The sequence below is a fragment of the Polyodon spathula genome, chromosome 8, assembly GCF_017654505.1.
Source record: "Polyodon spathula isolate WHYD16114869_AA chromosome 8, ASM1765450v1, whole genome shotgun sequence".
In the NCBI taxonomy this organism is placed as follows: domain Eukaryota; kingdom Metazoa; phylum Chordata; class Actinopteri; order Acipenseriformes; family Polyodontidae; genus Polyodon; species Polyodon spathula.
In genome coordinates this window covers 17942633-17959592 of record NC_054541.1, presented here as the reverse complement: position 1 = coordinate 17959592, position 16960 = coordinate 17942633, and the positions used below count along the sequence as shown (strand labels likewise).

The 16960-nt window shown below is 40.7% G+C and overlaps 1 protein-coding gene across 4 annotated transcripts in view; it reads left to right on the top strand.

The window, feature by feature from the left end:
- The window catches only part of LOC121319544 (dynamin-1-like protein), a 28825-nt gene extending 13587 nt beyond the window's left edge, over positions 1–15238 (top strand). For 2 of the 4 annotated variants that reach the window (XM_041257095.1, XM_041257094.1), the window contains 15 exons: positions 59–145; positions 551–713; positions 1353–1473; positions 1677–1808; positions 2732–2938; positions 3571–3691; positions 4558–4713; positions 5890–5979; positions 8879–8971; positions 9511–9564; positions 10221–10301; positions 11378–11539; positions 11638–11747; positions 12929–13088; positions 13646–15238. In XM_041257095.1, coding sequence (XP_041113029.1) covers positions 59–145; positions 551–713; positions 1353–1473; positions 1677–1808; positions 2732–2938; positions 3571–3691; positions 4558–4713; positions 5890–5979; positions 8879–8971; positions 9511–9564; positions 10221–10301; positions 11378–11539; positions 11638–11747; positions 12929–13088; positions 13646–13702 — 1794 coding nt within the window. In that variant the 3' untranslated portion in view covers positions 13703–15238. The remainder of the gene's footprint in view (positions 1–58; positions 146–550; positions 714–1352; positions 1474–1676; positions 1809–2731; positions 2939–3570; positions 3692–4557; positions 4714–5889; positions 5980–8878; positions 8972–9510; positions 9565–10220; positions 10302–11377; positions 11540–11637; positions 11748–12928; positions 13089–13645) is intronic. The other 2 variants (XM_041257096.1, XM_041257097.1) reach the window with 1 other exon arrangement.
- The last annotated feature ends 1722 nt before the right edge of the window (positions 15239–16960 follow it).

Genomic DNA, 16960 nt, shown 5'->3' with positions numbered 1-16960 from the left:
TGTAGACACTGGTGATTAGAACGTTTATTAAAGCTGAGTAAATTATTCTGTTTTCCAGGGAATCAGTGCCGAGCCCATTCATCTCAAGATCTTCTCTCCTCATGTTGTGAACCTGACTCTGGTGGATCTGCCAGGGATTACAAAGGTAGAGCGATTAGTTATCAGATTCTTCATGATGCAGATAAAGAAATGTAAGGTCCTGAAATAATATGGAGCGAGTTGAAATCAAAAAGCAAATATCATTATTGAAGCACCATAACCCAGAACCACACCGTAGGACTGCAAAACTCACCAGGTTGTGATGAGTCAAGCAGAACAATGATATATACAAAGTGCCGTACTTGCTTTGAGGGACGAGACGCTTGAATGGATAACACGAGACGTGTCACACGACCACAAATATTTGCATACATTGCAGAACTTTACTCGCATTCTCCAGTTTTTGCCAGTCCATGTACACAGTACTGACCTGGTCTAGGAGGCAAGCACCAGGTCTGCAGGAAAGTTAGCTGGTGGTTGTGCCTCTTGAATAAAACGCTTTTTTGTTTAGGTTCCTGTTGGGGATCAGCCAAAAGACATTGAAATCCAGATCCGAGATTTAATTCTGCGTTACATCAGTAACCCCAACAGCATCATCCTGGCTGTGACGGCCGCCAACACTGACATGGCCACCTCGGAGGCGCTGAAGGTGGCCAGGGAGGTGGACCCTGATGGTGAGAGATGTTACAAAATAGCATAAAGGCAAGCTTGTAGGAAGTGACTGATAAAGACACATTTGTTATCTGGATATGATATATGGAGGTGGTTGGTGTCTGGTACTCTTCTATCTGGTATCTCTTGCAGTGATATCTCTTATTAGGGGTGTGTGTCTGTCTGTCTGTCTGTCTGTCTGTCTGTCTGTCTGTGTCTGTGTGTGTTAGTTAGAGGGTCCAAAAGGATACCACAGCTGTAATGCAGAAATAATTTTGAGTGTTTATTAGATGGACCGAAAGGATATCAAGCTATACTGGAAAATAGTTAGAAAAGATTAATGGGAGTTAGAACAGGTCTGTTTAAAAATTAATCAGAATATGGTACAATGTAAAGTTGATAAAACTAATAAGGGGTAAGAAAAACAGAACATTATTGAATCCATTCAAAAAAAGAAAACTATCTAAATAACAGTGCGTAGTATCTCATTGCTCTGTCTCCTGTAAGCATTCGTTTTAAGTAAAGTTTGACTTTTGGAACAGTGCTAACTGTGTCATGTATATAGAACATCACTGAATCCATAAAAAATACACTTTTTCCTCTAAAAAAGACACTGTGATTAATGGCCAGTATCTCACGGCTCTGTCTCTGTCGCTCTCCAGGAAGGAGGACCCTGGCGGTCATCACCAAATTGGATCTGATGGATGCAGGCACTGATGCCATGGATGTGCTCATGGGCAGAGTCATTCCCGTGAAACTGGGAATTATAGGCGTTGTCAACAGGTAGGAAATGACTGAGGTGCGCAGTGCCAACTGAGAGGGGGATTCACTAAAAAATACACTGTGTGAATTACAAGGTTAGAATTACATTTTGGGTGGTTTTGGCAACTTCGTCAGCAGCACAATCTTCAGCTTCTTAAGTTGTGTGATCTTTTTCTTTTTTTTTCATAAGTGTTTTTATCTTGTTTTTTTGTGTTGCTTTGCAGGAGTCAGTTGGATATCAATAATAAGAAAATCGTGGCAGAAGCCACCCGAGATGAATATGCCTTTTTGCAAAAGAAGTATCCTTCTCTAGCCAACAGGAATGGAACCAAATACCTGGCCAGGACTCTGAACAGGTACAGTCGTCACTCATTTAAAAAACATATATCTATAGAACCAGTCATGCAATTGTAACGAAACATTCTGGGGCCCGTTTCACAAAAGCGATTTTCAATGATTCGCAATCGCAAGCATCTCGCAAATAAAAAACTGTGTTTCATAAAACTTGCGCAGGGCTGCGACATTGCAGATTTTCACCAGAAACCTGCAACCTGCCAGACAGCAGTCGCAAGTAGCAATTTTCATCGTAGATCCTGTTTTAGGACATACTGTGGCGCTTTCAAAATATTGTCAACACTAGTACTGAATGTTATTAACATACTTATGTGATTGGGGTGGATAACTGCTAATACACAGAAGAAGATGGTGAAGTAAAAACAATGCCAAGTGTTTTTTCTTTCTGGGTCTATTCACTTGATCGGAACAGCAGTGTATCTAAATACCTATGTAACCTTTCTGTAACAAGGTTATGAAAACCAATATCACTAACAGTGCACACGTGTTTTTTTTTTTATTGTGATCTGTATTTAACTGTTTAGATCTAGTCAAAAGGCTTTATGTACTGACATGTATGGGCTAGGGGCTTATAAGTAAGGGTGTGCTGAAACTTGTATTCATAATTACCTTTAAGAAATATATATCGACAGGTATTAAATAAATCCGTTAATTTGTGTTAATTTCAAAATAAGAAAAGCTGTCCTTCCCTCATCCTTTACAATTGAATTCCAATCAATGGTAATTAACTTCTGCATTGAGTGTTTTTTAAAAGCTGATTTTGGAAGCATTCCTCATCTGGGGCACTTTTTATTTATTTGCTTTGTACTGTATCGATTATGTAATTGTAAATATTATTATATCCTGGGGGGGGGGTGGGGGGGGGAAGCAATAACAGTGTGTAATAAAACAGGCTTTGAAGACTTGCCTACCCTGTGTGTTTTAGGTTGTTAATGCATCACATCCGCGACTGTTTGCCCGAGCTGAAGACCAGAATCAATGTGCTGGCTTCCCAGTACCAGTCACTGCTCAACAGCTACGGGGAGCCGGTGGAGGACAAGAGTGCCACGCTGCTGCAGCTCATCACCAAATTCGCTTCCGAGTACTGTCACACCATCGAGGGGACCGCCAAGTACATCGAGACCTCCGAGCTGTGAGTGGGGCGGGACCACACTGACATTATTATTATTATTATTATTATTATTATTATTATTATTATTATTATTAATTGGTCGTTCAGCAAACGCTTTTAACCAAACAACTTATAGACAAGGGAGTGAACTGTGCATCAGCAACTGTTGGATGAAACACAAGGAAGTTAAGTGACTTGCTCAGGGTCACACACTGGACCACCAAGCCTCCAGCCGTCATCGCCTGAAAATTGTCTGCATTTTTGCTTGTTGGCTTTTGAAAATAAGATAAAACATCTCGGTAGCAGTAATGCTGATCTGTTTTCAGATTTAGAAGACTCAGACACAGTTGTTATTGATAAAACCCTCAAAGCAGGGCATTTGCACAGTAAATGTGCAGTTTTGTCATGGTGTTTTTTTTTTTGTCGTTGACCGAGACGATACATTAATTTATAAAACAGCTTGGAATTGAGCTGCCCGAGTGGATGAGCTTGCTGAGTATTCGTCGCGCATTAAGAATGTGTTTTACTATTCTTAATGCGTATTATAAAACGCTAAAATGCCTCACTGAAATGACAGATCTATAACATGATTCAGTTGCAGTTTTGTTTCTTTGTTTCAGATATATATAATTTTTTTATTTTTTTTATTGCAGGTGTGGTGGCGCTCGGATTTGCTACATATTTCACGAGACCTTTGGCCGAACATTAGAATCGGTGGATCCTCTAGGTGGACTTACTACCATAGATGTCCTAACTGCCATCAGAAACGCAACGGCAAGTGAAATGATTACATTACAATGCTACTTCAAACCCACACATGTACATTAAAGGGCTGCAGCTTTACAGCACACCTGGCCAGGTACAAGGGAACAACTGGGGCTGTTGAAATAAATGAGTAGTACAGTCGTCCGTCCTTCCGTCCGTCCGTCCCTTCCCCACTTGTATAACGGTGTAATTGGGAGCCAGGCATTCAAACGAAAAGGTTCAGCATACGATCCAACTCAGTGGGTTAGATTTACTAAACTATCTTTCAACGCAAAGTTTACTACTCTTGGTGGATTAAAGAGCTACTGATGTTTGAAAAATCTGTACCCTTCCTTGATTGTTGATTTCGCTGTCACCTGTTGCACAATGCAATGGGGCAAGCAAACACTCTTATGCCGGCAGACCTGTTTGAAGTTTGAATCTAAACTCTCTTTTGGCTAAAGTAAAGATCTCGCCCATCTTAACCAATGCATGTCATCAGTAAAAACAAATCAATCCTAATGCATGGCTTCTCAAATCTGTGCATAGAGATGTTGTGTAATACTTCCCTATACCTGACTGCAGATAGCAGTACATATGCCAATACGGGACAAATCAGTGGAGTTATCTAAAGCACCCAGGTGTGTATAAATGGGAGGCACTGTATATATGTCATCAGTAGAATCATAAAATCATTCCTTGGAATAATGCACTTTCAAACAATTCAAGAATAGCGCTGGTGTGATAAGTGCCAGTAGTGTAGGTAGACTAAAGTCTACTTGTCAGTGTAAGCCTTGCAGTTGGAATAGATATGCTCTCCCTACTGACAAGCAAGTTGTGAACCTGTGTGCCCCAATTTCTATGAATTGTAATGTGTTCTGCATGGCTTTGTTCAGGGGCCCCGTCCTGCTCTGTTTGTTCCTGAAATCTCCTTCGAGCTGCTCGTGAAGCGGCAGGTGAAGAGGCTGGAGGAGCCAAGCCTGCGCTGTGTGGAGCTGGTGCACGAGGAGATGCAGAGGATCATCCAGCACTGTAGCAACTACAGCACGCAGGTACAGGGGGCCAGAGGGGTAGAGGGGCAGGGAACCGGGAATTCAGCCTAATCTCCAACACCCTAGCCTCCTACTCGATCCTCAGGGACACGCAGTTGTCTCTCTATAAGCGTTTGTCTTCTGTGCAAACAGTGCATATCTAAAATTAATATTTAGTCTCTGGTTGAAATAAAAGTTAATGTTGCCTGGTAAAATGCATGGCCACATGATGTGCAGGGTAAATCAAACAGTCAGGAAAGTGCAGGCTTGTGTGCTGGCTGTGCGAAGTCACTGGTTTTCACTGGGGATTCCAGAGGGAGCATCGCATCATCCAGCGTGCAGGTACAGGGAGGCAAGGGCCACAGATGCAGGACACGGGGATTAGAATCTCATCTACAATATGCTAGCCTCAAACGGGGTCCTCAAGTACACGCAGCTGTCCAGTATGAGTTGCTGTCTGATGAGGAATACAGATTCTAGAGCAATCGTTGCAGCTACACTCTTTAAATTTGCAGAAACTATATGTCTGTAAGCTGTCTTGGTTGAAACAAAAACATGGCCCGCTGTGAGTATTTGAGGACCAAGTTTGAAAGCCACTGCCCTTGCACGTTTTGGATTTAGTTTCTCACCTTCAGTTTCATTGCTTTTCACTGAAGAACAGCAACAGAACAGATCAAAGAGGCAGAGACCAGGAGACAGATTATTTTTGTTGTTGTTTATTTATTATTATGTAACTTGAAAACTCAAAATCTCAATGCTTATCTGCATATGTTTGAAATAAAGGGTGATTTTTAATTAACTAAACAGTCTAAACTATTTCTGTGCATGTTTTCCTAGAGTCTAGGGTTAGGGTTAATGGGGGACAATTAAAGGATAACATTGTCTTTGTGATAAATGTCAGTAGAGTAGATAGACAATGGATACCTGGCAGTAGGAAATATAGCATAGATGGGTATGCTCTACCTTCTAACAAGTATTTGGACAGATGAATGAATGCAAGCACCTTGAGGGTAGGGATTTTTCTTGTCCTTTTTTGTCTTTTTTTTTTTTTAATTTGTTTATTTTTTTAACCCCGTTCATACCTGTTGCTCACTTAATGCCTTGGTATCCCTGATTAGATATAGTCCCATCTTCAAATTATTCATCAGCAGCAGCAGTGGTGCACATGTTTAATAGAGATGCCTCTGTCTTGTTCAGGAGCTGCTGAGATTTCCGAAGCTCCATGATGCTATAGTGGAGGTTGTCACATCACTCCTGAGGAGGAGGTTACCAGTTACCAATGAAATGGTAGGTTTGTCACCTCCATTCAGTTACAGTGAAATGGTAGATGCCACCTCAGTTCAGTTAGTGGGTTGTCTACGGCCTTCCTCATTAGTGAAACAGCCTAAACCAGGGGTCCCCAACCTTTTTTCTGATGAGGAGCTACTTTTAGATTTACCCAAAGTTTTGCGATCTACCAATAGGCTCTAATCAAAATATAATGAATGTAACTGAAACTTACCATTAATGAGAGGCCTGGCATTGCATGTCATCAGCCAGTTTGTTGAAGTTTGGTGTGTACTTGGTGAGAGCAAGTCTTACGCAGTCATTCAGGTGAGCATCAGTCATTGTTGATCTGTATATTGATTTTAGTATTTTCATGCTTGAAAATGAAGACTCACAGCGGTAAGTGGAGCTTAAAAAAAAAAAAAAGATTTTACACACAGTGCACACACTTCTTTATTTCTGCGTATTTTAATGTACTGACCAGTGCCCAAAAAGTAGCATCTGAAGCTCTGTATTTTAGTTGGATGTCATTTTGAATGGTTATTTCATTTTCAAGCTCTTCCTTGTCAAGGTTAAACACTGACCCAATTTCACCAACATCAACTGTCATGAATGGAAAGGATATGAAGCTGGCTACCGACGCCAGATGTTTAAAATCTGCAAAGCGTCTTTCAAAGTCTGCTTCAATTCTTTCCAAGTGAGAGGTGTAATTTTCAAAAGATGAGGGGTTCCCTTCTGTTTTTCTGCTTCTTCATTCATGCTTGGAAAATGTTTCGGGTCCTTTTTTTGAAGTTGTGTTATCCACAGTTTCAATCTTTCTTGGAAGGTTTTCACTGATCTTATCATTTCAGTAATGTCTTTCTGTGTTCCCTGAACTTTCATGTTTAATTCGTTCAGTTTTGGCGTTAGGTCAGTCAGAAAAGCCAGCTCTGAAAGCCACAGCTTGTCATCAGGTTGGTGTTCATTTCTAGATTCTAAAAAAATCTTTATTTGTGGCAGAAGATCTCTGAATCGTTGCAGTACTTTACCCCTATACTGTCACCATACTGTGCATCAATTTCGTCAAATAAAGTTTTGAACAGCCTTCTCTGCAGTGGTCTTGAACGAATTGAATTTACAACTTTAACAACAAAATCCATAACATTGTTCATGTTCAGAATCTTTCCACACAGAGCTTGTTGGTGTATGATGCAGTGATAATTCAGGAACATGGGGGAAATCCGGGTCCCTGTTGCAGATCGAGACAAACCCATTGATCAAAGCAGTCATAGCAGGTGCTGTTTTAATGGACGGGAGTTTACATTTTGGTATTTTATGTTCCATAATGTATTTTTTAAAGGCAGCATAAACTTCCTGTCCTTTAGTTTTTTCCTTCAACGGAATTATTGTCAGTAGTTCCTCCTTTACACTGCAATGATCGAAAACCATTCTAATGAATACACCCAGATGGGATGTGTCAACAACATCAACCGATTGTTCATCAAACTGAAGAGAGAAAAGAAAAAAAAAAACACCATTTTCAATCCCATTTTTTAACTGAAACGAGACGTCTTCTGATGTTGATTCAGTCCGGCAAGTTACTGAGTTCCCAGAAAGCTGAATATCCTTGATAACGGATATTGTTTCTGATTTTTTTTTAAACTGTCAAACAATGCATCCGCTGCTTCAAGAAAAGCCTCTTTAAAAAGCTTGCCCTCTTTGAATGGATTATTCCGTTTTGCTATTGAATTACTGAGACAAAATTAAGCAATTGTTACTGCCTTGGATTTGGTGGTTTGCTTGGTGAACATTGACTGCTGAGCCTTTAGTGATTTAATTTTGTTTACCTTCTTTTTTTCAGAGCTCTGTTATAATTGGAAAGTCTTTGTCGTAATTTTTATGCATCGTTTTAAAGTTTCTTCCAACATTACCTTTTTTTGCCAGAGCCAAGTGTGCAGTGCAGATTAAACAAACAAATTTGTCATTAACTGTGGGAAAAAATTCTCCTCCTCCCACTCAAATGAAACATTTTTGTCGCCTTTGAGGAAGACAGCCCTTCACCCATTGTGCTTATTATTTAAACAAACAAAAAAACAACAATGAAATTAAACTTTGGTAGCGGTTAATAAAAATGCTTATTCTGCAGACATCCAGTTTATTCTCAAATAAAGATACCATTAGCAGAGAATTTCCATTTTTAATAGATTCAACTTTTCTGTGTTTGACTGGATGACATTATTAATTTACGTTACAACTTCACCTTCAGCTGCTTTGTAGAACTAAACCAAGAACTTATGGTCTGTCTTCTGGAAATAAGGCAAAAAAAAAAACTTGTTTTTCCCCCCCCCCCCCCCCCCCCCCCCCCCCCCCCCCCCCCCCCCCCCCCCCACGGACCCCCCCCCCCCCCCCCCCCCCCCCCCCCCCCCCCCCCCCCCCCCCCCCCCCCTGTTTTTTATAACTTGAGATAGTAAATAGTAAAATTAAACATACATTTTTTATTTATTTATTTATTTTAAATGTTTCATGATCTATAAGGCTTTGAGTTTGACCAGTAGCTTGTGGTTGACAAGTTGGGGATCCCTGGCTAAACTGAACATTCATGGAGAATTGGTTATGTTTAACCCTAAATTGGATCAAACTTCACATATGCTGCGTTTCTAAGCAGAATTTTATTGTAATTTGGAAGTATTCTGTGTTGGATTTAAATGAATCCAAGATAAAAAAAAAAAATGAAATACTTCATGATATATGAAAATGTTATTATCTGCTAAATCTATGTATAAAGAACACAGACATACTTTTGTGACTTTAAAAAAACTAAAACTTTGAAACTGTTTTTTTTTTGTTTGTTTTTTTCACATGATACAATGATTCCACTATGACAATTATTTGAGAATAGAAAGGAAACTTTTTGTTAACTGAAGCCAATGTATTTCTCCAGGTGCATAACTTGGTGGCTATTGAACTAGCCTACATCAACACAAAACACCCAGACTTTGCAGATGCCTGTGGGCTTATGAACAGCAACATAGAGGTGAGTGTTTAAAGGGCTGTGTTTATACACTTATTTCTGCAGGCCCCCGGAATCGCAAAGATATTGCCAGCACAGTGTTGTCTTCTAACAAACCCTGTAGTTCCTCGTAGCAGTTCACGCTAAGACTTGTTGAAATGTAACTTGGTTTCTTACTAGTGCCTTCTTCAGATTGCCCAAAGCCCTTTGTTTCCTTGACTTTCTTCTAAAATGATTGTAGGGTGCTTGGGTGAAATGACCCAGCAAGTGCAACTGTAATGTACAGCTCTGGCCAAAAGTTTTGCATCAACTAGAATCTTAGGATTTTAAATTATGTATTTAATATTTAATCATAATGTGACGTGATTTCATTCTTTTTTTTCTTTTCATTAAAAATAAAAAAGTATGACTAACTTAGTCTCAACTGACTCTCGTTTAATTGGGACAGCCGAGGCATCCCGATAAGCGACACTTATTGTAGTTTACTTTTTGTAAATGTGCACAGTTAATGTTGTTCCTTGTGTATTTGAAGTAACATTACTGATCATCTTTATATGTTCCAGGAGCAAAGGCGTAACAGAATGAGGGAGATGCCACCCTCTGTACCTCGTGATAAGGTATGGGGGAAATTACTGTTTTAAAATACCTTGTATTTCCTAATTAATGTAATTCCCCAAACCAATTAAATTCAAACGTATTCTTCCTATTTAAAAAGAAAAACTCCCAAACTCTAAACTAACAGTGAAACAATATCTATCTGTTGTCCACTGACTTGCTTTGGTCTGCTGCTGTCTTATCTTCATTTTCTGCTTGGGTAAGCTATGTGGGTAAAAATTCACCCGGGGGGGGGGGGGGGGGACGACAAAATTCCTTGGAGCATTGTTTGCGCCCTATGGCTTCCGGAGAAGACATTGATACCACTGAGGGAGTTTTATAGTAGGGTTTTTCTTTGCAGATATACCTAATGCTTAAAGAGATAAATGGCTTGTGGGCTCCTCTTTGTCATGTCAATTCAAACACTATAATTACATGGGACACCTAAATGAAAAAGTGAATTCTCATTTACACCCTTCTTGCGCCACTCCACCCATCGAGTCATTCCAGCTTTTAGTGGGAGTTTATTAAGCATGTGCCTTTTTTGTTCAGGTATAGTTAATGGTCAGAGAGGGGGGAAACCTGGAATGGCTTAAACTGCTGCACAGTGGTAGTCTTCAATGATTCCTTGTAGTCAGCTGCTAATTTCTTCTGACCTCCATCTCTCGCCTCCTTCTAGTCCTCCAAAGCTCCTAGCGGGCTCCCTCCTGCCTCCATGGAGCTCTCCTCTGCTGCTGCCACTGCGGCCGATGGCACCAAGGTCTGTCATCTGCCATGATGTGGCTCGTATGATCTACTGGATGCCTCACATTTTTATTTCTGCTTGCACTGCCTGATTCCTCTTAACTTCCCACCTTTTATTATTCTTCTCAATAATTTCCTTCAAATCTCATCCCAAAGGTATTTTTTCTGTTTCTGTTTAGGTAATCTTCTCAGAGACTTGCATAACTTATTCCAAAAAAAAATAGGTGTAATTACCCTAAAATACTTTCTTCACTTGAAGCATTGCAGAGCATACCTTGATGCTTTTGCTGCCTTTGGCTACCGCATATTGCACATTTATTTTTAAACACAAACTGCAAAGAATCAGGTAGTAGTAAGAGAAAAACATGTACATTTTTGACTGCATCTCTACAACTGTCGTCAAAGAACATCGCATTTTTTTTTTTTTTTGCCTTCTGAATATCTTTTTTTTTTGATAAACATATTTCTGTCTAAATTTAAAGTGATTTACGAGGGACTTTATTGCCACATACTTTTGACTAAATTAGAGTTCAAGACGCAGATGTCCGCCTATCAGTTTGAGGCCCAGGACAATGTGGACATATTATCAAACCGAGTATGATTGCTTAAAAAAGAAATTTACATGCAGTGCTTTTCACCACTGGAAGCCTGTTTTCTGAGTTTGGTTCAGGTAATTGAATTGAATATGTTTGGCCACAAGCGGATGCACAGTTTTGCACAAAACGCCGCTGTTATCAATCTCTGCTTAAGCAAGATCCAGGGCTGAATGGCAGGGGGTGCAATGGTCAGGATTGAATGTGCGCTCGCGAAGTGATATTGTCCCTGATCTCGCATGGGAAATAAATTTGGTAAGCACAAACTGGTATTATTGTGTACCACAAATGCGGTACACAGTAAGCCGTGAGTGTTTTCTTATACTTCAAGTCAAAGCTGGCTGAGGGAGGTGTAGTAATCTCCATGATACCCACTGATAGCAGCTCTGACTTTCTCTGCTCATTTTGCTGAATGTCCAACATCTCCCCCTAAGGGGGAGGGGGAGTAATTGGACTGAGGGACTCTGACTGAGTGCTCCTTTTCCATTTCCTCTTCCAGGGAGGCCCAGGTGATGGCACCCAGGACACTGGCACCGGTGGCTGGAGAGGAATGGTGAAAGCATCCAAATCCGAAGATGGCACTTATGAAGAGAAGACCAAGTACATGACTTCACTTCCGGCTAGCCCTCAGAAGGGCCATGCTATAAACCTGCTTGACGTGGTAGATATTTTCATGAGTCTCTCAGGTTTCTACAGGGCAGTGGGCAGAGCCCCCCCCCCCCCCCCCCCAATTAACCCCTTGTGTTCTGCACTCCTCAGCCGGTGCCAGTGGCCAGGAAACTGTCGGCCAGGGAGCAGCGCGACTGTGAGGTCATCGAGCGGCTCATCAAGTCCTATTTTTTGATCGTCAGGAAGAATATTCAGGACAGGTAAGTCTTACTCTTTAAAAAGTGTGTTAATAAATAAATAAATAAATAAATAATAAAGGACTTTACTATTATGTGACCACATTTTCTGTTTTTACAAACTTTTTAACTAGTCTTTCTCAGTGTGTTCAGTTTTGATGTACTTAGTATTTCTAAACTGGTACTTCATTATAAAATCAGTTCAGGGTTCAGTGTAACTTAAATGCTGTGAGCTTCAGTGAATGTATATATGTAACATCACAGTGTTATTAATTGCTTTATGCAGTGCACTTATTTCAGTGCACACACTGTAATTCACATATGTGTAATCAATCTGTATAAAATAAAACATTTTATATAGTATTTCGCAATTAAATCAGTCCTCCTATGCCATCTTCACAGACGCAATTATAATGTCCAACAGTAGAGAGAGAATATGTGCTGAAATTCTCAGTGCCAAATGAACACAACAAAGTTCTAATTAAGGAAAAAGTTTATACCACTACGAGTTTAAGCTGCTCGCACGCTCCAGTGCAAAAGCTTATAGATGAGTCCATGTGAATATGTTCTTAAAGGGACAAGCGCATAATTAAAGCAGCACTAAATGCGCATGGAATAAATGCCAGGCAAATAATATTTAACCCCTCCCCTTGTAGAATAGATTTTACCATTGTTAATACATAACACATATTAATTTATTGATGTAATAATATTTTAAAAGGGGTTAAATTAGTGTGAGTCGCATTTTAATACCACAGGGTTCGCTGTGGTTTCCACCCCCACTTAATTGTCAAAATCTCCAAATGATGAAAAGAGCTTGTTATGTGGTGATCATTAACCTTTAATAGATGGGAATAGGCACATAGGCAGGGGGGTGGAGTTAGTTCAATTTCACAGGTAAACTGCAGTTTTTTGCCAGCAAACAGAAACGTAAATCAAAGTGGCAGACCGCTCGATGGTTCCGGCTCTTACTTCTCTAAAGACACTTAGTCATGTATCTGTGGCAGACAATTTGAACTAAACAGCAACTCCTGAGCTCAGGTGAATGCATCCTTTTGTCTTTGTGCCCTGCTCTTGATCTCCTCCACTATTCAGATCAGTTGATTAAGGTCCTTTTGACTTTGTGCCCTGCTCTTGAGCTCCTCTACTGTTCAGATCAATTGATTTAGGCCCTGTTGTCTTTGTGCCATGCTCTTGTCGTTCAGTGTCCCGAAGGCCGTGATGCACTTCCTGGTGAACAACGTGAAGGACAACCTGCAGAGTGAGCTGGTGGGGCAGCTGTACAAGACCCTGCTGCTAGAGGACCTGCTAACAGAGTCAGAGGACATGGCCCAGCGACGCAACGAGGCCGCCGATATGTTAAAGGTACTGAATCAGTGCTGCCCTGGCCCCCGCGGTGGTCACGTTGAATCAGTGCTGCCCTGGCCCCCGCGGTGGTCACGTTGAATCAGTGCTGCCCTGGCCCCCGCGGTGGTCACGTTGAATCAGTGCTGCCCTGGCCCCCGCGGTGGTCACGTTGAATCAGTGCTGCCCTGGCCCCCGCGGTGGTCACGTTGAATCAGTGCTGCCCTGGCCCCCGCGGTGGTCACGTTGAATCAGTGCTGCCCTGGCCCCCGCGGTGGTCACGTTGAATCAATGCTGCCCTGGCCCCCGCGGTGGTCACATTGAGTCGGTGCTGCCCTGGCCCCCGCGGTGGTCACGTTGAATCAATGCTGCCCTGGCCCCCGCGGTGGTCACATTGAGTCGGTGCTGCCCTGGCCCCCGCGGTGGTCACATTGAGTCGGTGCTGCCCAGGCCCCCGCGGTGGTCCTCTTCCCTGTTTGTTGATGGTGGTATGACAGGTGTTTCTAATATATAACCTGTGTGTGTGTGTGTGTGTGTGTGTAATAAATGTGTAAATGCCTTCTCTCATCTTGTTTCAGGCCCTACAAAGAGCCAGTCAGGTTATTGCTGAAATCCGTGAGACGCACCTGTGGTGAGTGAGGGCTCCCCACGGTGTCAGAGTTCCCCGTTGAAGACACCAATGACTTGAATGCTCCAGACTTGAAAATCCACTGCTGTCTAATCATGTACCGGGCTGAATTTTACTTATGGACTCTCAGCTACATAAAGGGATTCACATATCACCTACGTAACAACCTTACTATCAGTCAAGAACTTTTCATATTTCAGTATATATACAGTACAAATAAATATAAGGCTTATTGTAGTGTGGCTTACAAATAAAAAATGTGGTTTCCTTATGCAGCGCAACATTAAAAAAAGTGAAAATATTAAACTGTTGTGTGTACGGCTTTCTTGAGCCATTTGTGTTCGGCTGGGGCTTAATTATCCCACTGAAAGTTTTTAAAGGGGTATCGCAAAGGAGATAAGTCCATAAATGTTGAACTTCCATTCACTATACAGGTCTCAGATGTTCTGAGAGAAACACATGTTCCAATAACCTTTATTTTTATTTTTAAAATGATTACTGATACAATACTCACCTTGCATGCCTTACTTTCAGACAGTCTGTTAAACAGGGAATTACTTTGATCTTGCATCAAATATACATGTGATGTTTGTTATTTCACCTGGAGAGTTAAATTCTCAGTCCTTTCAACACCTTCTTTCCTGCCATTAACCAACCAGCTGCTTCCCCTTTTGATTGACATGCTTTGGCCCAGCTGAAAGTGCAGATGGTAAATGACGCAGGAAGTGCAATGAGAAGAGTCTATAGGAGGCTAGGGGTGCATGACAAAAGTTTGATGAAGATTGGTGCAAAATGAAGGCAGTTATTGTGAGACAGACACTCTCAGCATATAACTTATTTTTAAACCAGAATATTCTTATTGTTTTAACTTCTAGACAAATTGGAACAGGTATGAAATATTACAGTTACCTTATCTAATGTGTACTGGCCCCAGTAAGAAATACCTGAAAAAGAAACCCCACACAGAGCAAATGTGGTATTTCTTACATCCACTAGAGGGCAGGGTGTTGCAGTAGGGGGCAGGAGATAAGATAAGTTTGAGAGCTTTGTTCAGGCTATAGGGTTTGCATTACAAAATGAATCTCTTGGTATAGATGTGAATACATTACTGTGATATATAATACCTGTACCAAGTTGTTTTTCAAGCTTTCAGATTTAATAAGGTACAATGTTCTGTGATTTGTGTTTGAGTGCAGTGAATTCAGAGGTAAACATTCCAAATTCTAAAATAAAGAACTTGGCAGACCTCAATGTTTATTAGAATTCAGAATGTTTACCCCCTTGTGCGTTTACACTTAAACAAATTATAGCTAACATATACTTTTTTTTATTACAAAATATTTTAAAACAGCAGAACCTGAGCAACATATTTTTTTTATTCACACCATTGACTATGAGAATTAAACATTTAATTATCATAATTGTAGAAAAGCATGCAAGCATAATTGAAACCCATCTTCCTGCCAATCCCAGGGTATGTCACTCTGGTAGCTGCTTCTCTGTTCCACTCCACCTCCCAGTAACAGCAAGCACCACCCTCCCTGCACAGCACCAAGGCCGTGTGCAAACTGGGTAATCAGGGTAGGGCTTGCTTTCTATCCTCTGCGACACCTTCCTGTTGTCTTCAGAGAGCTGGAGTTGCCTGTTCACTGTGTTGGGGTTCAGTGTGTGCAAACAGGAATATAATTTAAATTAAATGCAACATATAAAACGAGAAATCTTTATAAAGCAAACCAAATTACGTTTTTAAATTGGGAGGCTTATACAAAAAAATAATTTAAATATTTAAATCATAGTTTTCAAAGCTCAACCATTACCATGGACACGGTCTGAAGGGAAACTGAAGCTCTGACTAGCACTTGCGCAGGTGTATAGTTTGGAGCGAGGCGTTTGGGAATTCACATTGTGATGGAAGAGAAGAGCGTTTTGTTTCTAAAATGCTTAAGCCGCTCATAATTAAAAGCTGCAAAGAATTTCTCCTGACTTCTCTTGGCCAATCGTTTAATCTACTGGAGATAGCCACTCTGGCATCAGTGGATACAAAAATGTTGAAGGAATGTATTGTGACCGTGCCAGTATTGATTTTGACGGCTCTGTAGATATTATTGACATGCTGTTTGGGCTCAGGAACCAGAATGCCAGCTTATCCAGTACCGTGATTATTTGTCTTATGTAACCTGTGGTTTCCGTTGACTGATGGTTTGAATTAGCATTTTTAGAGTTTTGCTAAAAGAATTGCTGAAACCTACTTCTAACTTTTTTGCTACAAAATTATTTGTTTTCAAGAAATTTCTAGAAATTATAGATTTCCACTGAGGTATGTAAACTTTTGACTACATCTGTATATAGTTAAAACATCACATGATGTAGACTTTGTTTTTATTTATATACATCTATTTCAGTTATTTTATTAATTTGTATCTGTAATAAATCTAATTAAAACATTTTTAGTGAATAAAACTAAATTTGTGAAAAATAAAATCTAAAAACTATAAAAAATAAATAAAAAGAACGTCACAGGGCTTTCCTAAAGACTCAAATCCTGAATAATATAAACCAAAGCTGGTCTTTGAGCCTGTCAAGGCACGCCCCCGAGGGCACAGAAGGCTCTTAAAGATCTCTGCGTCATTTTTCCTTTCAAGACTGACCTGACAGAGAGCTTTGTTCAGTTCAATTGTTGCTAATCTGTATATATTTCACATTTTAGGTGTGTTTACACATTTTGTGTGTGATAACACTATGTAACACAATTTTTGTTCCTGGGTAGTAAGTGTTATTTCCTAATTGCTTATGCCTCAAAAGTGTAGAAAATGGCCATTATTCCCCACAAACTTTGCTTTTGTGACCAGGACAGTGATATTTTGAAACTGACCTATTTCCAATGAGAAAATGGGCGAATTTGTGTCTTTTCATTCACATAAAGTCAGAAAAAAACAACATATGAATTTAAATGAACATGTATTTATACTAAAGTAATACAAAAATGATTACAAAAGATTTAGAAGTGAGTAGTTTTTTGAGATTTACGATTATACTGTATTTGGGTGCCCAGATCTCCTGTGACGGTGGTGAAGGTGGTGGTGCTGGAGGTAGTGGGGTGGCCTCTGATGCCCGGGGTGAACACTGCACCTCTTCCTGGGCCTGATTGTAGGGGCATCCTGCCCAGTTGTGGCCGTCCTCCGCACGTCTGGGCAGGACCGCCAACGGTGGTCCTCCTTCCCGCACCAGGAACACCAGGGGAAGAGGCTGGCCTGGTCCTCCAGCG